This window comes from Archocentrus centrarchus, chromosome 10 (assembly GCF_007364275.1).
Source record: "Archocentrus centrarchus isolate MPI-CPG fArcCen1 chromosome 10, fArcCen1, whole genome shotgun sequence".
Classification (NCBI taxonomy): Eukaryota; Metazoa; Chordata; class Actinopteri; order Cichliformes; family Cichlidae; genus Archocentrus; species Archocentrus centrarchus.
This window is the reverse complement of record NC_044355.1, coordinates 23,960,284-23,986,903: the sequence shown is the minus strand read 5'-3', so window position 1 is coordinate 23,986,903 and position 26,620 is coordinate 23,960,284. Positions and strand designations below refer to the sequence as shown.

General features: G+C 43.0%; 1 protein-coding gene across 1 annotated transcript in view; it reads right to left on the bottom strand.

Annotated features, from left to right (window-relative positions):
• tenm1 (teneurin transmembrane protein 1) overlaps window positions 1–26,620 on the bottom strand; it is a 178,266-nt gene that overhangs the window by 140,816 nt on the left and 10,830 nt on the right. The window contains exons 2-3 of the mRNA XM_030739166.1: window positions 23,510–23,782; window positions 19,682–20,011 (exon numbers count right to left, since the gene is read on the bottom strand). Coding sequence (XP_030595026.1) covers window positions 19,682–20,011; window positions 23,510–23,726 — 547 coding nt within the window. The 5' untranslated portion in view covers window positions 23,727–23,782. The remainder of the gene's footprint in view (window positions 1–19,681; window positions 20,012–23,509; window positions 23,783–26,620) is intronic.

Genomic DNA, 26,620 nt, shown 5'->3' with positions numbered 1-26,620 from the left:
ATGAACGGTTCAAAAAGTATTTAGCAGATTAGGCGGAAAAACTCTGTGCATGATGGGGGCCCAAATCCAAAGCTCATTACATGTGGCACTGAATTAGGAGCTCACACGAGCCAGTATACAGCTCTATCCCTCAGCTCAAGTCTGATTTCCATCCCCTGCTACCCACTGAATGAGGTAGAGTGCAATCACATCAGCCAGGCATCGGGCATCTGCTATAAAAGCCTTTCTTTATTGTATATTTCCAGCATCATTCCAAACTGGCAGGACAGAGAGCTCTGATTAGCATCAAAGCCTTTGATTGCCCCACTCAACAATCAGTGCTGCTCTCCCGTATGATGCCTACCGTGACGGTGTGTGCATGTGTGAGAGAACGCGCGTGACCGGTAAAAGAGGTGAGAAATTATGCTAAATCGCAAACACATCAAAATGACTCCCCCCATAAACATAGAACATACGTGCGTTAGCATGTGTCAGCCCATGCCTTAATCTTCCAAGAAGAACCTGAGTGGTCTTCTAATATGCCAGCCTTAAAGCCCATCTTTTGATGCTGCACATTGCAGCAGAATCCTCTGGTCTGAACATTTCACTCCGGCCCCAACACAAACGGGCTGCTTCTTTAAAGATACCTCTCTCTGTGGCTAAATATGATTAGCTACAGAGGACATTGTAGCTCTCTCCACAGCTAATACATTTAGTATGGATCGTCTGAGGGGGTAAGGATACAGGCTAGAAGAGAGATCAATATTCTAAGTCAGAGTCTGTCTGGAGAGGAGGAACCATGCTGGGAGATGGTTAACTGTTCTAAAGCAGCAAATGCTGTCTGGAAGCGATGAATGCCAGGAATCCCGCGATATTGAACACTTCTTCAAAAGGTAATGCTTAATGCTCAAGCTGGGCGATAAGTTATGCTGAGTGTCTGCATCAAGCAAGGTGCTTGTTGAAGATTTGCTGTGGATATCTCCAAGGATGTGAGATTATATAAGGCAAATCTGGATGATTCCTTATATTCTATAGTGCACCACTTAAGACCAAAGCCCCATAGGGCCTTGCCTCCGTAGGGCTGATGTCAAAGTGGTGCTCTAAATAGAGAAAAGGGTGTCCTTTGAGATAGAGGGGAAAGGACCCAGATTTAAGTGGCTTCATTTGCATGCGTGAATCCCTCACTCGGGCCCATTTGAATCGCACACACTGGCTGCCGCAGACACAAATGCACATGCCGTCACACAAACTTCCGAGCACACACACTCAGCATAGACACATTCTTCCCCCTTTTCCTAGCGTCAGAGGACATTAGCACTGCATCTATTTCTGGAGTCCCATTAAGGCGGTAAAACATTTAAGATCCACACAGAGTGATTCCTACTGTCAGAATGACCCGTTCTTTCCCCATTTCTCCTGCTCGTGTAAAAAAAACTGACACGAAGCTTGTGACAGAAACATGTATTCGGTGCCGTTCTGGATTCGGCTGAGCGGGCTGGCACGCCGGCGGGATGGGTGAGGTGGGAGAAAGTGGGGGGATTGAGAGGAGTTAGGCGGAGGGAGGGGTACCGGAGGGTTGAGGGTGCACTCGTTCGCCCGCCAAATGGGTCCATTTTGCTGAAATGTGAAGCCTGCACTTTCCTGACACGCTATAATAAATCTATCAGTTGTGTGTGGGTGTGTACGTGTGCGCGTTACATGTGCGTGCGCGTCATGCATGAAGAGGAAATTGGTAGCATCTAAACAGGAAATATCCCCTTCCCTTCTCCTCTATAGATGTGACACTCATAGTAACAGCCAGCAGCTCTTCCCGCCATAACACGAGATGGCATACGCCTTATAATGGAAATACTTTGTATTGGCAAGGGACAAACACACATTCACAAGAACAGATGTGTATTCAAATGCACATGCACACAGAAGCTAATGTGGTATGAGTAAACAACCTCGTCTTCCTTCCATCTTAAATCTTTACAAAAATATATTATTTCTTGTCCAGTGAGGAGTAGATCCATGAAAGCAGTAATGTTAGGCTCCTTTAATGTGAAATGACAGGCTTCTAGGCAGCTTTTAGAAGCCTAACAAGTCTGAATAGTCAGTATTTACAGGGTAGCATGGAAAGCTAGCAGAATGGTAGCTCTACTATAATCTATATTATTCCATACACCTCAAACACCCCCTCACTCTGTGGTTCACCCTCCTCCTGACAGAGTGCACACACAGAAGCTATCACAAGCATGGTGCCCTTTCTAAAGCAATTACATGTTGCTTTAACACCTTTGTACATTAATAGTTCCATTACAATTACATGTGTATTGTGTATTGTGACCTTGGAGTCCTGATAGGCCTAATCATTCTATTAATGTCGGCTATGCTGGCAACGTAGTTCCATCAGTCTTAGTTTCAGAGACCACACAAACAAAAATGACAAAGATGTGCAAAGAAGAAAAAATGGTCAGCTGCACAAAAGAGAGTTTTCTTGGACACCACTGCCTTTTTCTAACGATCACTTGATGTCAAAACTACGAGAAATATAGAACACGGTATTCACAAGGACTCGACTGCGTGCAAAGAGACAGATAATGCTGCTGAGGCAGAGCTGTAACTGTACTCTGTTTCTGATATGCTTAAGCTAGAGAGGGCCTAAATTTGTTTTCAGGATTTATAGCAGCATTAAGAAATAAATAATTAAGCCAATGAAGCTTTTTATTAATGCTTGATTTGGCTGAACTTTAGATGCCCTTTATGTCACGGTCTCCATTCTACTCAACACTTTTGTTCTCACTGAAATATAATTAATACCTCAAGATAACCATAAGCAGAACACAACATTTTTTATGGAGTAAAAGAATAAAGTTTATGTGTTCCAGTGTCATGGTCCCTGGGTCTAGGATCCAGAGTTTGGAGTTATTATAATAAGTTCCTGGTTTGTTTCTTTATGTTTATATTCCTGGGTTTGGGGGTCTTGTTTAGTTCTGTTCATGGATTCAGTTTACATTATTTTCTGCCTCCTTTGTGTTTCTGTGTCTGCTTTTGTTTTCATCTGTATTTTGCCTGTTATCCTTGTGTGTTAACACAGTAGTATTACCTCTGTGTTGAGTTCCTTGTTCTTGATAACTTGTTTAATTTCTCTCTGTGTTTTGTATTCATGCTCTCAGGCCCTCTTAGTCTCTGCATCTGGGTTCTGTTCTTGGTTGTAGGTTGTTGTGATCATGCTTCCCCTGCGTTCCCTGTCAGATGAGGTTAGTTCCTTTTCGTCTCCGGTCTGTCCCAGTCTCGTCTCTGCCTTTAGAGTTCCCGTGTCCGTCTCATCCCTCTGTGTGCCGTCCCCATGGTTGTTTGGCTCCCTGTTTAGTTGCGCCTGGTTAATCGTGTCTCCCCATTTGGTTATGCCTCTCTTCCTGATTTATGTGCCTTTAGTTCCCTGCCTGCTCCGGTTGGTTAGTTTATCTCCTTTGTATTCCCGTTCTGTCTTCCCATTGCTTCCCTGTGCTGTTTATCTTCTGTCTGTGTCAAGTTTGTATGTCTTAGTCCTGGCCTCAGTATTACAGAAGTATTTCCGGTCTTATTTTGAAAGCCTCTCGTCTATCATGTTTGTATTTAATTCTACTTCCCGTATCTCCTGATTCCTAATTTGTTCCCACCGTGTTTCCCACCTGTTTCCTCTCCTCTCGTTAGCTCGTGTATAAACTGTCTGTGTTTCTCATAGTTCTTTGTTGCATCGTCCTTCATTCCCCAGTGCTATGTTCTGCCCTTGTTTCCTAGTCTGTATTCCTGGTTCGGATCCAGCTTTGTTGCATTCTGTTTTGAAAAAGTCTTCAGCATGAAAGCTGCCTTTTTCTGTTCACGTCCCGTCTCCCGAGTCCTGCATTCTGGGTCCGCAACCTGCCTGTCTTCACAGCATTCCATGACATCCAGTATAATAATATGTAAGTATTTTTTTTTTTTCATGTTTTGTCAATGCTTTGGCCATACCTTGTTCTTTTTTCTCTCATCTTCCAGTGGTTGCTCTCCACAATCAAAAAAGTTAAGTGCCAGAGATGGCTCCTTGGACAGTACGCTCCTGTTTGTTGCAAGTCACCTTTCTAACTTCAAGGGTACGACTATGGGCCCCTGTGATTACAAAAAGCTTTAACAAAAACATGTCACACTAGATAAAAATGTATAAAAATCTGCACGATACCCTTTTTCAATAGACACTTACCTCCACGTTACAGTCCCTGTCACTGAGAAGTCCCACTGCTGACCTCAGGACAGTCTAGACAAACTATTTGCTTCTCTTTTATAAGCAGTTTTTCTTCCTTTAGAGCCCATTGCCATCATACAGGTGACCCCATGGGGCAGTTGTTGTTGCTGACAAGAACATGATCCCACACTGGCTTCCCACCCACAAACACTGTCAGTTATGCTTGATGGCATGTTCAGCCAAGCCAGAAGCAATGCTGCCATGTCTTTGGGCAAGTACTTTCAAGGTCCGCAGCTGACAGATACCGGAAAAGCACAGACAGTGCTTTTAAACCCCTGTCAAAGAATACTCATTAATTATTATATGACTAGTATACTCTATGTGATATACACTGGAAAATGTTGCTCTTATTTTAATCCAGGCTGGGACCACATGTCGATCTTTAACCATCAGAAACTTGTTTATGGTGAATAAGTGTCGTGGGGGCTTTTTGTGGTACATTTGTGGAAAAAAATATGCCTTTCAGTACAAAGACGAACCCCTCCTGTATACCTCCCTCCATTTGAGTGCATTTCGTGTTTTCATGTATCGACTGTGAAAGCGAATTTCCTCTCAGAGGATAATAAAGTATCTGTCATCTTTACAGAGGTGCAGGGTTGTGCTGCCTTTGTCAATAATATCCGTGTAGATGTGTTTTCTCACCGCGCCTACTGCAGCACCGAGCACTAGTCAATATCCCACAATGCACCTCTGACCTGTGGGCAAACCTGCCTCGCTCTCCCTTTCAACTTCCGATGGAGATTGATTTTCAAGCAACTCCCACTCATATAAATGTGTCAATTGAGGAGAAATGAGAGGGGATGTATTTAAAGTACAGACCGGGCTTTGAGTAGATCAGAAAATACAGGAGAGCATTTCATCTGCCGCTAACCCACAACCATGGCGAGCTAAAAGGCTTTGCATCATCCTGAAGGAAGCCACAGAGAAGAATCTGCTGCCGATATTTTTGTTCTCCTGACCACAAAGTACAGTGTGGAAGTGCGAAGAGTGTTACACCACGGATGCATGATATGCGAGGTGCTATTCTAGGGTGAAAGTGTGTTTATGCTTGTATGTGTGTATTAGGGAGGGAAGGCAGAATCTAGGTCTGTGTGATGAATCTGTTTCAGTGGCAAGCAAGGTGCTGCTAGCAGCATGCCGTCTGTTAATTCACATTCGCCGCGGGTGGTTAGAGTCTGTGGCTGATGATACCGAGAGGTGTTGAGAAACGGAGGAAGAGAGGAGCAAGAGAGAGAGAGAGAGGCTTGACAAATGAACGAAAGCAATGTGCAGGTTTGATCCCTGATGTCAGCTTTTGGCAAAACAAAACACAATCTAGTGCAAGTTTAACTGCAACTCCCTGGCTTTTATTTTATTTTATTTTATTTCAAAACCGCAAACTGTACACTGCAGCATGAAAGAATCCACTTTCCAAAAGAAATATCTCAGCTCCGTGTGCTGGAGTGTAAAGCTCCTCTGTGCTTGTTTAAGTAAAATTAGCAGGAGCAGCCATCTCAGCTGGAGACGTTTTGATCTCTGAGCCATCGTGTCTTCATTAAAGTATTAACCGATGATTGCAGCACCACCAACCAGCCATATTTATTTCAGCAGCAATTATAGCCCGCGTTGCATCCACGCAATCATAACCTTCATCCGTGAAAAACCTTCCCATACTGAGTTGCTTCTCATTGCCGTGCAGTGGTCATGAGAACATTAATCCACAGATTTTTTTTCTCTCTCTCTCTCGTTTTCCCTCTGTGCCTCTAGCCAAGCATTAGAAGTGATTGTGTACCATCCTACATTCATTCCACTAATGTAGAATACAACCCCAGATATACAATTGATGATACACTGCACGTCTCACCCACTTTCCTCCCTCACCTTTTTCTTTGCATTCCCTTGGCTGAGCTGTCAGGGGAGATCCATTCAGCTAAGATGGTCCAGATGTAAATAGCTCTTGCATAAGCCCTGCCCACTCAAGATCACACCAGGAAAAGGAGGCAGTAGTATTGGGGGGGGGAGCTTTCAGGACAAGAAGTTGTAGTCAGACCAAACAAAGATTTATATTTAGTGGCTTTTTTTTTGAGCCCTTGTGTTGTACAAGCCAAACGTACAGCTCCAAATCTGGTTTACGGTGCTTGCTATCTCTGTTTCCTGGCTTGTAAAGGTGGAAGAAAAGATGCCGCGACACCACCCACATCACATAAATCAGGCAAGAGAGCATAATGGCGAGGATTTGACTGAGGGCAAGCAGGGGCAAAAACAGACGTGTGAGATATTGCGCTCATTCATTCTTTCTCCCTCCATTTCCCCGACTCTGCCTGTATGCTGACCCGTCTCTGGTGCTGACCCAAAAAAGAAAAGAGGAAGCGCGTCCACCTATTGTCAGCTGCATAGCCCATTATCCCTCTCTCTCTCTCTCACTCTGTAGCTACGAGGGGGCTCAGCTCATGCTTCCCCCCCCGAGGTGATCATCTCTCAACACATCTCACAGACCAGACTCATTTTTTTGCTCATTCTCAAACTGTACGCGCATCTAACCCAGCCAGGCTGCAGTCTTTCCCTTTACTCCACCACAGACAGAAAAACAATAGATGAATGTACCTCGGCTGTAACGCCAGACCCTCCAGGGAGAGAAAGAGACCTTAAGAGGAGAATATCTACGCTGTCTTTAAAAAAAAAAAAAAAAACAGATGTACAAAAAAGGGAAGTGGCTTAGTGTTGGCCACTGTTGCTCACCTTCATGCTTCAGCATGTATCCTGCTTATTATTTTCCTCCAAATTAACAAATTAAATCAGACACCTCCTCCAAACAGCAGTTGTCCAATCACAATTTAGAAAGGCTCTGCAGGTCTTTAAAGTTTTAGCTTTTTCCACATGCTGAATGAGTGAGGCTCCAGTAGGAGTGATATTCAAAGAGATTGGAAGCAATGTCTTTTTTAATCTCCTAAAACCAAAATACAAGAGCAAACGTGTTAAGCGAATGAATTATACATTGTTATCTGTCCTCAAATGTGCCTCAAACATTAACATATCCAGATGGCTTATTATCTACACCAGGGATTACCTCTGAAATATTGTCAGATCTTCATCTCATTTACAACTATGAACAAATACAATCTGCCACTTTAACTTGAATTGTTCGTGTAAATGTGGGATAGTTTATTCAAACATGTATACTGTAGGCTGGAAAAAAGTAAATGAACCCTTCTTGGGAGTGCATATGAGAAGAGTTGCTCTTATTATGGCTGCAGTACACAAGCACAAGCACTGCTGACTAACATGAAGTCCACTCATTCATGATATGCCTGTACAGCCACTTCCTCCTCCTCATTTACTTGAATTTGATTGCTACTTTGTTTCCTGCCTTCATTTTCCTAATGACTGCTTGCACAGGTGTATGGTGTATACCTCCCACACGACATTTAAAGCTGGCTACACTAAAAATAGTCACAGTATGTATCAGTGCACATATCTTGCAGATTAATACTGCTGCCAATCATGTTACTGACATTTTAATGCAATCTAATAGCTTTTTTTTGTACATTTTTTTTTTCCTTTTAGAGTCTCTTACCAGGCAACATAAGGATAGGGATTACATTAAAATCCTTGAAACCCAATCACATTCCATTGGCATCAAATACTGCTCTTTTGTCACAGCCACTTGTGGGTCTCTCATAGACTATGAGATACCCACCCTTTGGTGTGGGGTTGTGATCTGGTGGGCAGCAGATAACACTGAGTTTAATTTAATTGATGTCTGTGCCTTGACATTACTGGCCAAACAAAGTTGGACACCAAACACATACACTTTTTTTTCAGTTGGAAGGAGGCTGGAGGTGTAGCGGTGACATAAAATGCGTGACTGTTGAGTTTGTGTCCTGGGTGGGAGCTTTATTTGTGCATTAAGTTTAATTTTCACTCCATCTTGGTTAGAGTTTGGGACAAAAACTGCGTTTAGGAAATGATAATAGCTTTGGATGATGTTGGAAAATTGCACTAAAGGGTGCAATGTGTTTTGAAATGTGATGCCAAGGGCTTGTGACCAAGTGTCTCCATGAGCTGGAACTGAGCACACGCTCCAAATAACAAAACAGTGCCCACAGTTTTATTTTTACTAATTTGGTTACATAAGTGCAATTTAAACATTATAATATCCATTGTCCTTAGCAAAAAATATTATTTTTCCACATGCAGGCATCTCATATAGATCCAATACATATGGCTAACAGTCGCCTCAAGGCGTTTTGTATTGTAAGGTAGATACCATAAAATAATACAGAGAAAACCCAGCAATTAAAAGGACCCCCTATGAGCAAGCACTTGGTGACAGTGGGAAGGACAAACTCCCTTTTAACAGGAAGAAACCTCTGACAGAACCAGGATCAGGGAGGGGCAGCCATCTGCCGCGACCAGTTGGGGGTGAGGGGAGTGTTTACGGTGGATCATTTCTTAATTTTCTGGATAGGTTCAATAATATTTGTTGTGAGAACACCATATTTTAAAAGTGAGGCTTTTCAGGTGTTCTCTACTGCCATAATGTGAGCATGAACCATCACGCCTAACACGGTCATGACGCAGGTGCTGGCTACAAGTAACTGAAAGATAAACACCCTGGTAAAAGTGCACCATTTCTGAAGCAAAGAGACGTTTTCAGAACAGATGCCAAGTGCTTCAGCTGACATGAATACATAAGTTAAATGAATCATCAGTGCCCTTTTGAACTTTGTCAGCAAGGAAAAAAAAAACCCCAAAAAGCATCTGCCCCCAATTACAACGATGACTGCTGCAAACCTTGTGGGAGATGAGATCTTCAGAAGGAAATGACACAACAAATATAATGTTACATAACCATATTATGCCAGTAGAAACTGGGAGTGTCTGATGGATGGATGGATGGATGGATGGATGGATGGATGGATGATGAAGTTTTCAGATCAGAAAATATCACTACTTCTATACACAAAATACTCATTCTGAAAAAACACGTGCAATGAAAATGTAAGCAAATGTTGTTTAATATACCTTTTAATTTCCCATGTGTGCTCTGCTACTTTAGTGGTTTAGTGAAGCCTTACACTGTAAAAAAAAAAAAAAAAAAAAAAAGAAAGAAAGAAAGCAATGTATGCTGTGAAGTTCAAATATAAAACTGGTCATTTGTACTTGAGTACTCAGTGGGTGGGGGTGGGGGGTTATACAACTGATTGTGTGCTGTTTCCTGCAATTGCAAAGCTACTTATAATTATGATGATTCATGCTGAGTTAATGTGCTGTTTGCACAGAGTCAGCTAAAGCATAAAATATCACAGTATGTCTCATGTAAGTACTTGCTTGCATGTGCTCTTTCTACATATCACTTTACCTAGTCTCTTCAGTGTTATGTGCATCTGTGTAGCACTAGCCACATCATTTACTGAATATTATCCACCTTGGCCAGACTCACTGCACCGGCTGGTGTTGATCTGATTCTGCTCGTACACACACACGCTGGGGGGAAAAAATCCAAAAAACACAAAAAACAAAAAAACATCTGTTTGGAGGAAACTACACACACACACACACACACACACACACACACACACACACACACACACACACACACACACACACACACACACACGAATAGAAAGTGAACACTCCTTTGGAAGCACACGCACAAATGCATCCGCAGACAAGCACGCGCTCACCCTACCTGCCACACATGCACCCACATAAACACTATCTGGAAATGACATCGTGCATCTGTTTGGACAGTGCTAGCACATTCAGGTTTTGCAAAACACTGGCAAGAGCTCTGCATTGGCTTTTCTACTGCAGCGGGGGTGACCGGGTGACCAAGCAGCCATCCAATTGTCTGCTAGCTTCACTCCACACACACACATGCGCACACACATGCGCACACACTGTCACCTGCAGACTCCGCAATGCAAATTCAGTCCCATCCCCTCCCCTGACACCGGCACTCTCTTTTCCCAAGTCACCCATAAAATGCTCGTGCTTTTAGTTTTTAGCGGCATTCCAAAGCATTTTACAAAGCGATTTATTTAACAGCACAATTATCTATCTGGTGTTAGGGTGATCTATCAAGCAAAGTGATTGGGTGCGCTATTAACGCCCTCTCCTCCAGCACAGGTGGCAGCTGTTCAGAGGACAAACAAATAAGAAAAAAAAAAAAATGTATCAGTGATAGTTTTCAAATGTACCCACTGCCATCTTTGCCACAGTATGACAGCAGGTAAGTGAATTTTTATAGAACAAGGAGGAAGTGGTCAATGTATCCTTCTATGATGGGCATGCACATATTTAAAGAAGATCCTTTTTTCAAAAAGAAAAAAAAAAGAAATGCTAAAAATAAACAGCCTCCTTTGTATGTTGAAAGCCCGGGGATAACTCCATGTGTTGTAAATATGAAGGTGACGTCTTCTGCCAATCTGTCATGTTTCATCATAACAAATGTATCTCTTCAGGGACCGCCAGTTCAGCATTAAGCATGTACATACATCACATCAACGCCACTAGACGGAAGCGCCCCATTTGCGTTGCTGACAGCTTTGTTGGGGCTCAAGGTGTGTGTGCGTTTTTTTGCACGCATGCATGGTGCGCGCAGTGAGAAAGAGAGACAGTGTCAGAAACAGAGAGGAAAACAAACAGCAACAGAAAAAAAAGAGAGAGAGAGAGAGAGAGGGTTAAGCCTAGGCCTGGAGGACTTTTCAGTTATTTACATATGCAGATCCTGGTCACCCCAGATCCCTTCCCTCATCAAGAGAAACCAATTAAAAATCTCTTCATTTAATGTTTACCTTAATTAACCGTAACAATTAATGGCTTTCCGAAGTCCTATTGTGGCTTTTTCAATTAAAAGCTGTCGGTGAAAAAGGTTGCAATCCAATCCTATAAATCATACAGACAATTCTCCTCTGTTTAGAAGAGGTCCATCCCAGAGTGAAAGTGAATGAGTGAAATAGACTCATACATCACGATTGTTCTCAGCCTGGCTTAAGCTTCAACTCACACGTTACCTAAAAAAAACACACAAAAAAAAGGTAATTTTTCTTAGATGCAGACAGTTTGTGTTTTCATGTCAGTGTGTTCTCTGGCATGCATGTGCATGTCCAACCATTCAACCAGCAGCGCTCCTATTGGTCAGCAGATTGTTGGGTGAGACCCAGTGGACCATTAGCTGTCCGAAGCTGCCAGGGCTGAGCGCTGATAATGACAGGTGGTGCACAAACCCTGGAGGTCTGACAGGCTCAGGGCATCGTGCCATGTAACAACAGCCTTTACTACTGGCACCATGACTGTGATGGCAGCCTTTAACACTGGCACTGATGCAGCTATGGCAGAAGAATCCCTGGCAGATTCGGGACTGCTGCGACAGAGGAACAGCCATTACTACAAGCGGTTAAACTAAAATGGCAGTGACTGGTTATGCTGGGAAAACCACCACGGTGTTATTGCTGTCACTGGCACTCGAATCCCCGCGCAGGCTTGGATAGCAATTCTGATCGTCAGGTAAACAATGAATCTGTGCGTTCATTATTCAGATGAGCAGAAGCCTACTTAGCGACAGGTTTGATTCATCAGCACCGAGAATGGCACTATCTGCTTTTTCTTTCCTTTTCTCAGTCACTGCTCATTTAGGCTTTTTAGTTAACCATCCATTTAAGCATCTTTGCTCTTACAAGCATTTAAGATATAAAAAAAATTAAAAATCCAGTAAAATTTTCCAGTTTTACGTTGGTTTCTGTGTTCTTTCTTTTTCTTTTAATTGCATCCTCCCAACCACTGCCTTGTCAGTACAGTTCTGTTTTCTACCACACCTCCAAAATACATAGCCCACTGACCCCCTCACACACACACACACACACACAGAGAGTGCAAAACAGCAGGAGCGTGTGTGGGCATCTGAGTGTGCATGTGTGCGTGTCCATACAGGCACCTTTGTGTCCTCCACCCCCTCTCAGCCTCTCTTCCCTAGTGCAGAACACTCTGATTTGCACTAATCTCTCGGTACACTCTCGGGGCTATTGTTCCTTTCTGCTGCGAGCTTATTCATGTGCCACTCACTATGCTCTCCTCTCATTTTAATACTCCAACAGCGCCGGGAGCTAAAAACAGGTTTTAAGGCTGCTTATTTGACTGTTTATATTAAAAAAAGAAATCTGTTTGCCTCTCACCTCCTCTGCTGTGTAGGTGATTGTGGGATTCTGTGCAGTTTGACCGCTTATTAAAATGGCTGGACTCTGATGTTTCCATCGCTGCGTGTTTATGTATACAGTCTGTAGGCAGCCAGTGGACAGGTTGAGATGAAAGCTATGGCTGATGTTCTGATTTGATGACTGTTGCCATGGCAGCGGGATGATGATGGAGGAGGGGGTGTGAGAGAGAGAGAACAGAAAATTATCTCTCTCCCCGTGTCTCACTCTTTCCTTCTCTGTCTCATTTTCTCTCACACACAAACATGCATCCCTAACCCTGCATCAACCAGTTCTACAGTCCAGTAGGCCCTCCTCTGGATCAGTGAGCTGTATAGGTCCATCATTAGGACAACAGGGTGGGGTCCGACATCCTGACAGCTTGTCAAGAACAGAGGCCTGCATGGCTAACTGTGTGACGAGACCACTATTAAAGAAGAGGAAAACCACACAACTGCACTGCTGCTACAACAAGGCACCTGGCGGATTCATGGTAGCTCTTCAGCCTCTCCCGTATGGCTGAACGAGCGGTTCAATAAAAACGCTTTCTGGCTCCAGCGGACGTGTTTATAGCGTTTCCTCTGGCCAAGCGCAACACCAGGGTTAAGTTGATCATCTCTCACTCTGGTAAAATAGCCAGGGGAGCCCATGTACCTCTAGATCAACTCTACAACTTAAAGACCCTAAACGTTACAGCTCCGATGATCGATATGGCACTGAGCAATGTTCTTTACGAGCTAATAGACAAATCCATTCCTGCAAAACCCCTCGGGCCCCAGGAAGGCAAGAAGGGTGTTAAAGTACGTGGCTGTTTGCCTGATGTGTCCACTTAAACTAGCGCTTGCACTCGCACACAAAACACACAAGAGAGGTTAGAGGAGATGGTAGGATGCAGCTTGTCTGTCTGTGCGTGTCCATATGTGCTGTTTCATTGGCACATCTGCAGATGTCTCTGTCTCTAAGGGCATTGTCATTTCTTGATTCCCCTGAGGTCATCAAGGCTTCAGAGCTGCCAAGAGGAGATTTGTGTCTTGCAACATCAGAAGGGGAGAAAACACACAAAATCCATTTCATTCACACTGTTTAAATGCTCCTGTCTGATACCCCTGGATAAGACAGCTTACATGAGCCACGTGTAATTCCCTCACTGTCTAATTAAAAGTCCAGATTGCCTAATAATTGTCAGAATTGCATCACACTGTAGAGGAAAAAAAATCTGATTCCCATCTGAAATCTAACACCTGTTGCTCTTTCTCGAGGTTCCATCAGCACATTGGGAAGGGAAGGTAAGGAATGGTATTTCAAACATAGCTTTAACGAATATCAAATGACTGCCATCAAAAAAAAAAAAAAAAATCTCACCAGTACTTTTTTAATGATAGATCTTAGCAAGCCTCTCTGGCTTTCTCTCTACTCTCTGCTCTCCCTTTGTCTTTCCCTTAGCCGTTCGCTCGCTCATTAAACTGTATGGTCAGTTTTTGTACTCCACTCTCTCACCAGTTGCCTCCATGCCCTTGCTAACCTTCTACAATTTCTTACTTGAACACAGCTTGGTCAAACTTGACTGAAAAACTTTGGCACATCATTATAAAAATAATGGACCATGTTTATAAAGGATATGAGGCTCCTCTATGACATTGCGCAGTCCCCCAGGCCCTCGAGCAACCCAGTTTATAGTTGGCTTGTAACATTTATGTTTAAGGTAACATTCATGCTTGTCTTATTTCAAGGCAAGGACAACAGCTGCACTGTGAAAAAAAAAAATATTTTAAATGACTTTATTTGAAGGTCTAAAAAGGAGCAATCTATTTTGGGGGCAATATGCCTCATTTAGTGTTGGTAGACCCTGCAGCACCTACTCTGTTACAGAGTAACTTCTGCACTCTAATTCAAAGCAGAGAACATTAAACACTTATCATTCATTTACTGAAAAAGCGTATTAAGAGAAATGACAATTAGTGAGGACTGCCTTCTAGAGACCTTTCTCCAGTAATTATAGTACAGTTTGAATTAGCAGTAAGTTTGTAATGCTGATGGAAAGCACTGGATTGAAATTGTTTCTGAATTCTCACAATGGCATGAGTGAGATTGTTGTTGTGGTTTTTTTTAATTGTTTTAATGTTACAGTTAAGTGGCTACTCTTTTCAGTTTCACAAAAAATGACAAACGTGTAGCACGGCGTTCCACTGGCCTTTTGCGGTGTCTTCAAAAGATTGGTTTGTCTAACCAACAACATCATCCCAAATGTTTTCATTTACAAACATATTAAAAAAAATAAAGATCAAATTCTAATTTTTGAGACACAGAAATGATTAAATTGATGGCAGGTTTGCAATTCAGCTTGGACAGTTCCTCATTTTTCCCCCCCAAAAAAGAAAAAGAAACACATTTTACACACATCAACAAAGAAATTAATACTTGAAGGAAAATTTGTTTGAGAAATGAGCGTGCTCAAATTGAATTCAAGAAGCACAAGCTGTCAAGTGTAAATAAATTCATGTCTGGTGAGAGTGAGCAAGGAAGGGGGACTTGCATGTTGTGTTCAAATTATGTTTGGCGTTAGATCACATGATCAAAGGCTTTTAATATTAATTTATTGACACGCTTCCTTTGAAAATTTCATCTAATACCAGCCGGCTAAGCAGCGACAAAAGATAACACCCAACACTGAATACAAATGTTCAATTAATTACCAATTAATTACACGTTAAAGCCATTTCATCGTCATGTCATTGGGCTTTTGTCGTTTACAAAGTTATTGCCGGGTCAGATCAACAAATCTGGGATAACCTATCTCAGCTCATGGGAATAACATCCACACTGAACCATGTTTTTAGAGTACTACTGCTTTCATTAAGCTTGATTGGTAACTCGGAGACTGTAAATGTTTGAGGCAATTTGAAAACTCATTTTCTTCAAACCATTATCTGCGGAGTACGGTGGAAATGGAACATTCAGACGTTTCTGGAGTATTAATTTAGCGCTGTGATCAGACAGTTTTAAGGGAGTTGTCAAGGTTTTAAAAAAATAATGGACATCCCGCGGCCAATCAGGATCAAGTGCTTACTCAGGCCTGGGTAATTACACAGATATTTGCATTTAGCACTGAAACTTATCTAGTATAAAGAGCGATAGGGCCTTTCACCGGACTGCTGTTTGCTGATGCCTTGGAACCCATTCTGCTTAGAGGACAGCGGATGAAAAGTGCAATGATATAAAACCCGGAGGCTGTCTGATACACGCCAATGTGTCAATCTCAAAAGTGGAGGGGAAAAAGATAAGCTAAAAGCAGATAGAGAAGAGAAAAACTGTTTAACTAATGACAAACAACTCAAGTAATTAGCATCTCATTATAAGACAGCACTGTAGATTATATGGCCAATATTATTTCTTCTTATTATTATTTTTATTCCACGCTGCAGTAATTCAGAAGACTGACACCTCTCTCTCATCAGCCCTCTCTCATCTGTGTCCCAGCATTTATTACAGAACTCTCACCAACAAGAGGTGACTGAACACCAGTGACAATGACCATCACTGTCACAAAGCCTATTTATTAACACTATCTTTTTTAAAAACTTAATCCATACACAAGCTGCAGTGTAATAGGTGAGAGAGGCTTTCTGAAGAATGGAGGTGTAACCTTTCATGGCTCTCTGTAATAGGGAATCAAATTAACTATTGCTAGCTGCTTGTATTTTGGTTATATTCCTATATAAAAGCAAAAGTTGCCAATCGTTGGCTGAAGACCTGGTCCCCATCTTCAAAGTAACCACTTCAAAGACAACAAGCTGATGAGTTCACTGCACACGGTTGCATTCACTTTGTTCCTGCTGTGGTCTCCAACACTAGTTTCCCTCCTGTGACTGTGGCAACAGTTAAACAAACACCACATAACTTTCTCAATAAATTGCTATTTTTACATTACTGTGTTTATATGAATTAAACACACAAGAGCACCTGGGTGGTGAGACTAGCTTCTTTCTGTGCTTCTCTAGTCTTCAAAGAAATAAACTAATTGCCTCCCAGCTTAAGCTTCATAGTTAACGGCAGCTTCCAGCACTTTTTGGCCAAAAAATATCAGTGTTATTTAAACAGGATTTGTCTGCACACAGAATAAAGGCTGAACATTAGACTTTCTTGCACATTCACCTCCAGAATTTAGTGTGTGTGTGTGTGTGTGTGTGTGTGTGTGTGTGTGTGTGTGTGTGTGTGTGTGTGTGTGTGTGTGTGTGTGTGTGTGTGTGTGTTTCATTTGACCACAGTTCTGCCTGATTCACTTTTCAAGTGCACAAAAATAGAACTAATCCACATAACTGGAATTAGCTTGTTGCCTACAGCTGAATGTAGGAGTCTTCCCTCTGGGCTTATCAATCCAAAATCCCTGTAGTAACAGAGAAGGACTGAAATGACACACAATCAAATGGCTTTCTTACATTTTCTACACTCACACGAGCTGTCACACACAGATTTGCACAGTTTATAAGTTGTTACATGCTGGACACCTGAGCCCTGAGCTCCACCAGTTTATTTTACTATCCAATCCACATATTCTGCAATGCAAACACTATCATCTTTCTGACAAGTCAAATTTATTATCATAAAATTCCTGTTTCCTCACTAACTTCTGGTCTTTTCACACGCGGTTACTTAGTCAGGAACCCATTCTCATTCCCATCCAACTCCTTTTGGGATGAAAGGCTTTAGAGTGTTCACCAGCACCCTTTCAGTTGAATAGGAGCTACCACGCTCTAAAGTCTTATGTAATGACTTCCCAGATAAATGTTTGCTGCTGCCCATATTTTCTGACTGACACATGGTTGTCCACATACTTTTGGCCATGTACTGTGTCTCGTGTGTGTGTGTGTGTGTGTGTGTGTGTGTGTGTGTGTGTGTGTGTGTGTGTGTGTGCCGTAAGTAAACTCTAGCTGAACTACGCTTTCTTTCTACTGCCAGTCTCCTCTGTTCTTACGATGCACTGTCGTCAATTCAGGGTGTTGATGTTTTCCTGAGTTTGTCAGCAGGTCTGACTGGTGCTCAAAAAATGCCTGCAGCCTTCCTCAAGGGAGGTGTCACAGTTGGACACACACCCTCCCACCACACCTTCACACACTAACACTAACACACATATACACGCACACAAACACGAAGAAAAATAAAGACGGACATCTGTACAAATGCGGCTTCACACACAAACTAAATCTCTTTCTCTTTCTCTTTTACTCTTTCTTAATCTGTCGCGCCCTCTCTCTATTTTTCTCACACCTGTACACACACATACACACACACCTAGGGACTAAATTGACTTGTCAGCTTCAATCAGACCAGGAACAAAAGGATTCCTGCCAGTTTGAAGCTGACATCATTAATAGGTTTGGGAGGGGGTGAGCTCTGAAGACAAAGGGAGTGCAAGGTCGGGCCGACTTAAAATGCACTTTCATTTTGGCAGGGGCGTTAGCTTTTTGATTTCAGCCCCTTCACGCCAACATCTTTTTGCGAGTAGCTCTAACTTTCATTATCGCCAGGAACAGAGGGGCGTGTGAGACTTTGTTGTGCTGATGGAGAGAAATGTGACATCCATAATACATTTCCTATTAGAGGATGCCACGCATGGACACACCTGGCCATGTCTCAGAGAGAGATGGACAGGAAGAGGATAAGAATAAATGGGCTGCCGGTGGTGGAGAGGGAATAAAGTTGCCAAGTAAAAGGATACGAACCCAGCAGAGAAGCATAGGTGTGAGTGAAAGGGAGAGGGTGTTCTTGAGAAAGTTTGGCGAGCCACAGGACATGCATTACATCATCATGTGACACATGAAATCCACACATAAACCGGCTTTCCTGCTGCACTGTAGCAGTAAAGCCCAACACTTTGAACATTTTAATCCTCCCCTCTTACTTCTGTGACTTCATCCATCCTTATTCCCTGCTGTCTGCTGCATTCAAAGCTGCCAGCACCCTTTTTTTTTTTTTTTGCAGTTTTAATTCTGACCCTGGATAAAGACAGAGTCCCTCATCTCAAATGGTAATATCTTTGGTCCATATGCACACAGCCATCACAAATTGATTACTGTGTAATGCTGCAAGCACTCCCACTCTCTCTCACTCCCACTCTCTCTCACGCTCATTTTCACTGAGGCTGACTTTATGTCCAGTGTGCCAGTTATTAAACAGCACCCTTGGGTGCATCCCAAACATCCCAAAATCCTTCTAGTACAATCTCTCTCTCCTCTCTCATTTCATTCTTTCACCATCTTTGTCTAGCACTCACTTGAAACTAGCTTCTCCTTCACCTGTTTTACCCTCAACCACTCATTCCCTTTTATTCTCATTCTAATTATACCATTACATTACCATTTCTATTCTCCCATTAGCATTTTTTGCTCGCCCTGTCTCTTATTCTTCCTGTCTCTTACTCCCCATTTCCCCCTCTCGCTCTCTTTTTTCCTCTATCTCCCTTCCTTTTCTCAGCCACTGAATACATTCCACCTTTTTTGCGGCACATAAACAGACAGTGCCCTTGGGGATGGGTTGGAGAGCTCTGTCTTTGTTTGTGTGCACCTCTAACTAACTCTCCATCTGCAGGGAGCCCAGCCAAGCCCAGCAGCGCAAGACAGATAGCTGGCACCATCCCAGACTCTTCTCTAGTTGGCCCAATATCTTCACCCCCCGCCTCTCAACTTCTCCTTCCTTCTAGGCTAGAGTCTTCCCACAGAGGCGATTGTCAGCTGCCCTCAGGCAGCCAGTCAGGCACTGTAGACATGGGACCTCTACAATTCCTTTTCCTAAAAGCCTTAAACCAAAATCTTCAATCCTTTTCCAAGTCATATGCTGTGGATGTTCATCACTGGACTTTCCTTTAGCTCAGAGTCAACCCCAGCTTCACCTCCAATAAGAGCTCACTTCAGAGACTAAATAACCAATAGTACATTTACTCTATTTAGTCACATCAAAGAACCTTCAAAGAAGGAGGAACTTAAGCATTAGCTTTAGTTCAAACGCAGAGAGTTTCAATCACGTAATTGCCCAGGGCTGTAACTTAAATCTTACAAAGAAAGAATGCTATGTGTTGTTTTTCTCTGCATTTACTGACGAGAACTTTTTCTCTTTTTTATAATGAGGTGTAATGTGAAACACTCTCTGACTTTGGTGCACGCTGCATTCCCCTTACATGTAGAAAAAAATAAATCATCAAAGGTGTGTTAATAAATTATCTGCCAAGCCAGTTTCCACTGCTGATGGACAATCCCATTAAGAAGAGAGTTTTTTTTTTTTCACTCACCATTGTCAGGCTCAGACTTCCTGTCATGCTCAGTGTCAGTGAGAGAGAGGGCGGAGTTGGCGCGGCTCGTGAGGCAGGAACTCTGCTCAGACTTGAGGCCACGCATCCACATGTGCTGCAGGCCGTGAGCAGGAGAGGGGTCCACCTCCGGCTCCGTGTCCACGTCCGAACCCACGCCGAGGGAGTAGCCGTGGCTGTGGGCGTGACCAGCCGGTCCAGAGCACAACGCTTCCTCCTCCTCCTCCTGATGCTGCTGTTGCTGCTGCTGCTGCTGTTGGTGGATGTGAAAGTCTGGGCTCCTCAACTGCCCAGCCTTACAGAAGTCTAAATCTAGAGGAGGGAGGGGAGACATGCAAAAATGAGCTCACGCAGACAAAGAACTGCAAAGCCTCTAATACTGGCGTGTGCTTTTATTTGCTTCTGCGACTAAGCTGACCAGGTGTTTGTTAGAGACAGGCATTTACAAACCAAACAGTGAACACCTCCCAAATTATTCCAACAGGCAGGCTGTTATTTGAGCAAGCATTTATTAAAAGTTTTTATTTTTTTTTTTTTAGTAGAGGTCCAAATCAAAATGCCAGCCTCAATTTTTCTTAACCATTTGCAGGGAAGCTATATCCTGTTCAGGCTGCCTGATGTGTGTTATTGAGCTTGAGATGTATTGAACTGCTGCTCAAACAGAGCGCTGATCTCATCTATATTCTCCTTGGTGGGGTGAAGAGATCAGATAAAGATCAAACCTTATTAATATTGACTCAGACTGAGGGAAAAATTGAGCCTCATATGCTTTCAGGTATTAGAACGCCCTCCAATCCGGAGCATCAACCTGTTATCTGAGAACATCAGATATACTGTGTTAGTCCTCTGGTTACACTTCAATTCAATTCAATTCAATTGAGTGCTACTTTTTTTTTTTCCTGTAGAGGCAGTTGAGTAAATTTTCTTTCTCACCACATGAGTTTTCTGTTTAGAATGTATAAGTGGAAGTGAAGAAACTGATGTAATTGTGAAGAAATGAAGGCATAAATTGAAATCTATACAGATAGTAGCCTGGTACCACAGGCCCCTCTGAGAACACAGGAAAGAAACACTTCCCTTCCTTCTCACTTAGCGCAGTTAATATGTGTGTTAGGTCAGGTCCTGTGAACATGAACCACAGCGTTTCAATAAAAGCCGCAGTCCTGTTGACCACTCCATTGACCAGCAATGTGTCCTGCGGTGCCTGTTTGATGGGGTCAAGACCAACTCTGGCTCACATACTGTTCTGCTGGAATTAAACCAGCCTAAGATTGGTCACCACTACACACTACTGTTTAGCTCAAATTGGCTGCAAGAGGGCAATTCGGGAGCAAATTGGCCATTTCCCAGTAGCAACAACCATGGATTGACTGCAAACTGAAAAGTCGTCTAACTGTTTTGTTTTGAAGCATATTTATGATAAAACAAGAGGCTGTGGTGGAAGTGATTAGAGGTGCAATATTTTTCTTTGAAGAACGTCCCATTTCCTGCCATTACAGCCAGCCGCTCAGGCCTCCGGACTATTTATATGACTGTTTTATATTACAGTACTTTCTTCCAATCTTGTAAGTACTTGTCATGAGCAGAAATCATTATTTGCCAAGCGGCGTGAGTAAAAACAACCACCAGAAAGTAGTCTGGATATAATGAATTGGGTTCCAAATTTTAGCTTTGTGTTTCTTTCTCTGTTTTAGTTAAGCACTTACATATTTCTAAAAGTATTCCTAACTTTATTAATCAAATATGTAATGGAATTTAAACACAGTATATATGGGGTCATGTTGTATCATTTACAGAGGAAAATAGTCTGGGTCGAGAGTGGGAGGGGTAATGGGGAAACTGCAGCTTGGCCCCTCACTTTTTAAAATCTATTCTTAATTACAGATTAGCTTTGATTAACTAACTGAAGTCTCTCTAAACAGAGAGAAACTCTGAGAACCCCTCTGAGACACTTCTAATTGTTATTGTGCACGCTTAGCAATAATCTTTGTAAACTTAATGAACTCAGGGCACGTAGGCTGCCCTTCTGTGTGATTGGTGGGGACTGCTGGCTGGGACCATACGCAGCTCTTTTTTTTTGCCCTTTTTTTGTCAGAAGAGTTCACGGTATTGTTGTATATATGTATATTAATAATAGAGAAATTTGCAGAGAAATTCTCTTTTTCTCTGCTTCATGTCATCAGAAGGTGTTTTGCTAGAATATGGAATGAATTAGGTGGTGAAAGGTCCATTCATAATCAGATTCTTACTTAATTCAAATATTTATACTGTAAAGCATTTGTCTGCTTTTTAAACAGCATGCTGAAGCGAATGAATTCATTTGCATTCATTAATAGGCAAAAAAGTAATTATTGTGATCAGTCCTTTTTTTGCTCTGTAAAATGGTCACATCGCTGGCGATCTAGCTGTCTGTCCATCTGTCATTAGTGTCTTTGTAACATAAACAGGCTTAGCACAGACAGGTGCGGCGCAGGAAAGAGGTGATGTGGGATTAAATGGAAAGAGAGAGAAATTTGTAATATTGGTGGAAATAAACATGTGGAGAAAAGAAAAGTGAGGAAATGAAGGGAAGGGAAGGAAGGGAGGTGAGGACAAGACTGGGTGGCTTAAAAGATGAAGGAAAATATGAAGAACATGGGCGGGGAATTAAATGAGAAACGAATTGGCTGATCTTTGTCACGAACACTGTAATCCATTAAAAATGTCACTGGAGGCAATGTCCCCCCTTAACAGTTGGTTACTTTGGTAGCGTACACTATATATAACTCTGTGGCCCAAAGATGAACAGATGTGCTTTGCAGAACCGGCTGCCATTGACATTTGAAAGGCTGCTTTGGGGGGGTCTTATGCACCTCACCATATGACACTGATGGCAGGGGATGTTGTTTGTTACGGAAACAGAAAGGCAAGTAACTGCATAAAAAGGCAAGTGCTCTTTGACACCACGGTATTATGGAATATATTCAGGCAACATCATTATGACTAATGGCCATTGACAGGTTGCTGTATGGCAAACAGGACGACAAAATCCATCGCAGGTGGCATTCAAACCATGAAATCCCCGGAGCGGCCTGCTTGTCAGGAGCTGTAACTGTTATGAATGGCTAATGGTGCTTGCTAGCATGGTGGGTAGGTCTCGCAGAGGAGCAGAAGGTTGAGGTACTGGAAAGAGTATCTATTGATCACCATGAACCCTGCACAGCGGCGTGCTCCTGATGAGGCGCGGCTTCTCTTTTAACACCACACATGACCTGCATAAAGGCCATCCATCACAGTGCATGCTGGCCCATTTCTCCTCCTGTCACCAACAGGGAAGAATTTTTCGGTGTGTATGTGTCCATGTGTGTGCACGCGTACATGTGTATATGGATGTATGCCTCTGTCTGCCCGTGTCAGTATTTTTGAGTGTGTGTGTGTGTAATGAAGGGTGGTGTTCCACCCCAGGTGAGGCCAGAGAGGTTTGGGGTTGACCTAGTTTAGCTGTGGGAGAGAAATATCACCTCCGTGGAGAAGAGGTAATTGGCTGCCTCCGACTGTCCTTCTGGCTCATTGTGGACTGTAATAGGTAATTCACAGAGGTCTTTTTAAAGACCTCTGTGTGTGTATGTGTGTGTGTGTGTGTGTGTGTGTGTGTGTGTGTGTGTGTGTGTGTGTGTGTGTGTGTGCGTGTGCGCATATGAGTGTTTCTGTTCTGGTAACAGAATCCATTTGAGTCCACATACAGTATCTTTGCAACTGTGGACGTATATCTTAAGGTAACTATATCCAGTCTAAGCACGCCCTGATAACATGATAAGCATGACCTGGTACCTTGTTGGGGTTGGCTGTAGTTGCTCTGCCTTTCCCGATGTGAACCGAGGGTGAGGCGAAGCTCGTGTGTGTAGTCAGGCAGGGTTTCACGTGAGGTGTAGGAGCGGTGATGGGTGCGGCCGTCCTCACTCTCATCAGATGAGCTGGTGTAGGACATCTCCATTTCATGGCGCCCCTTAGACAACGGCTGGTAGGGTTTGCTGTCCATCTCCTCCATGGCTCGTAGGGCTCCACTTTAGTAACTCAGCACAGCCACAGCACAGAGAACAGAGTCTGGAAATAGGGGGAGGTAGGAGAGAGAGATGAGAGGGCAATGGGGTAGAAACAGTGAGGGAGGGAGGAAAAAGGGCAGCAGGGAGGAAGAAGGATGGGCCAGCGGAGGAAAATGAAAGGAAACAGGGGATAAAACAGACAGGGCAGAGGAGAAAAATAGCGCAAAAGTCCATTATTGAACACAGTGGAACAGTATTGCAACATCTGCTCATTCCAATTACAGCAGACATTCATAAACAGTATTTGGCTTCTTTCATATTTCACACCAAAGGTTAGCTCCAAATCAATACACTCAGAAGGGACTGCGATGGTAGCCATTATGTCCACATGTGTTTGAAGAGAAATTGGCCCAAATCAAGCAAAGCTTATTGTTCTGTCAGTTGTGGTTTCTATTTTCTCTTGCTACTTTAAGCTTTATCTCTCTTTTACAGACAAGCAGTGACAAGCTACGAATAAATCTACAAATTTGTCGCCGAGAACCACGTCTCTCACTCTCATTAAACACCGTGACTCACCAGATTCTGAAGTAATGATGAAATGATATTAGAAACCAGTCTTTACAGTGTCATTGCCCTCCCAAATGGAGTAATGATAAATCAGCTCTTTTGGCTCTATTCAGCTCGGATTCTCTTGTTCTTCTTTCAACCACATCAAAATCTACTTCCGATAACGTCCAGTGCTATATACTTATATCACCAAACTAATGATTGATTGGGACAACGATTAGAGCACAGAAGAAGTGATTAGAAAATACTTCATTCATATTAGCTCTCTTTCATCGTGCCCTGCTCGAGGCCTTTCCAGCCTATTTCCTGCAGTTATAAAGCTTCTAAATGGAGCTTGAGAGGGTCATTGCTCATAGAGACAAAGTGCTATGGTATTGACCTCTTCAGGGAGTCCTGTAGTCCATATATCAAAGCCATTAGAGCGTGCCTGCTCAATACCTCAGAGATCTGCGGCATAGGGTGATCACCACTAGTCTGATACAAGTTTACAGCTGACCTTTCTACTACTGCAGTAACGCTTTTATTCCACCTGAATAAAAACCTGGCCTTGCACTCACCCTCCTCATCCTCCTCATCCCCTCCATGCATGCACACACACAGACCACCCACTGACCCCTGACAGCAAACAGTCAAAAAAGAAAAAAAAAATGGGCCAAGTCACCCGCACATTCATCTCTCACACACACACACACCCTCAACCCCCCGCAGACATCATCCCAGCACAGATGATCAGTAAAAGCTCACCACTCGTCTTTGCCTCCATCCATCTTTTAAGGAGTTTTCCCCTTTAATCAGAGCACAAAGCCCAAGAACACCTTTAAAATACACAAGAGCCTTTTCTGTGCAAATGATCTCAGTCGTACAGTAGTATACAGTAAGCTCTCAGGACTCAGGCGCGCGCACGCCTGTGTTTCCCCGCAATCGCGGTGCCTTTCATTTTGATTGGCAGAAGTTATTGCAAGGAATCAAAGCCCGCTATTATCTCAGCTGCCCTGTCAGAATGGGATTGACTGGTGTCACCTTCTCTCTGGTACGGCGAGGAGTGAGTATACATTACCCTGTGAGCTCTGAGCTTGCTTCAGGCACTGACTGCTGTCTGTCTCTACAGAGGCTCTCTGTCCCGTTTTATGTCTGTCTTACATTTACACAGAAAAATGAAAGACTGCAATGCTGCACAAAGGGGCACCATCTTGTTCCTCCGTCATGCGTTTGAACTCGCACAGACGGTGTAGTGAACATTGCTCTTAATAAATGTAGTTGTGCTTGTATGTGACATGTATAATTCCCTCTTTCTTGTAGCAGTCCACCTCTGCTTTCCCTCCTGCTTGCTCTCCCCCTACCTTACACGCTCTCCGCCCTCCATCTCGTCCTTCGAGGCTCCTGCATTTAGAGAAGTAAGCCTGCTGGCGGGGGTTATTCCTGCTAATTCTAGCCCACAGTAGGGTGCCCATTAGGGGGGTTGATTCTCGGTTTTGATGTTGAAACCTGGAGGTTGTTTCCTAGAGCCAAGCTCACTTCAAACAAGACACAGGGGCGTTCTGTAGGACAAGTCAGCATGTGCCACCTGAGCTCAACACCAGGCAAGATTCAGAGTTGAGGAAGAACCACCTTGGGGCATAGTGGGCACACTGGCTCAGCTATGGGTAACTATTCCAAGAGAACAAACAGGAATGGCTCTGAAAAGGTCTGAAGATGTTGTTATAATTAGCTTCGTGCTAGAGTAAATTTTTAATATGGGATTCTTTCAAGCCTTCCTTACAAGGTTTGTATCATCTCTCATCATTTATTTACGTGCGTGTAGAACACGGGACTGCACGGTGCATTTGTAAAGCTAAGTGCTTCATTGTATCACCATACTGCCAGTTACTAAAAAGGATCTTCATGATCTAAATGCAAATCCAAAGGTAGGCTGACTGATCGACTGTAAAAACCATATAAGCTACAGTTATGTGTTACAAATGGATTAACTGTGAATATTTTATGCACCGACAATGTACACCATCTATAATATCATGCAGTTTTCATTCCAATCTCTTATTCCTTGGTGAGTAGCATAACAAACGTGTTTCTGCTACGAATGGACATCCAAATATAAAATCTAGTCTCAGTTGCTAGATAAAGAAAAACAAGATGGGAAACATATGGGCTGTTGCTAAGGTGATTACAGGAGGAAGAGCTATGTACTTAGCATAACTTTGAATTCAGTTTTAGCTGTCCTGACAGCCAGAAATGTCTAATTTTTCATTCCTTGTGGTTGTTAATATTTTCAGCTGTAAGGAGATTAAAGGCCCTGACCCCAGAGGTGCATTATCAGTATCTGCTTGGGGTGAAC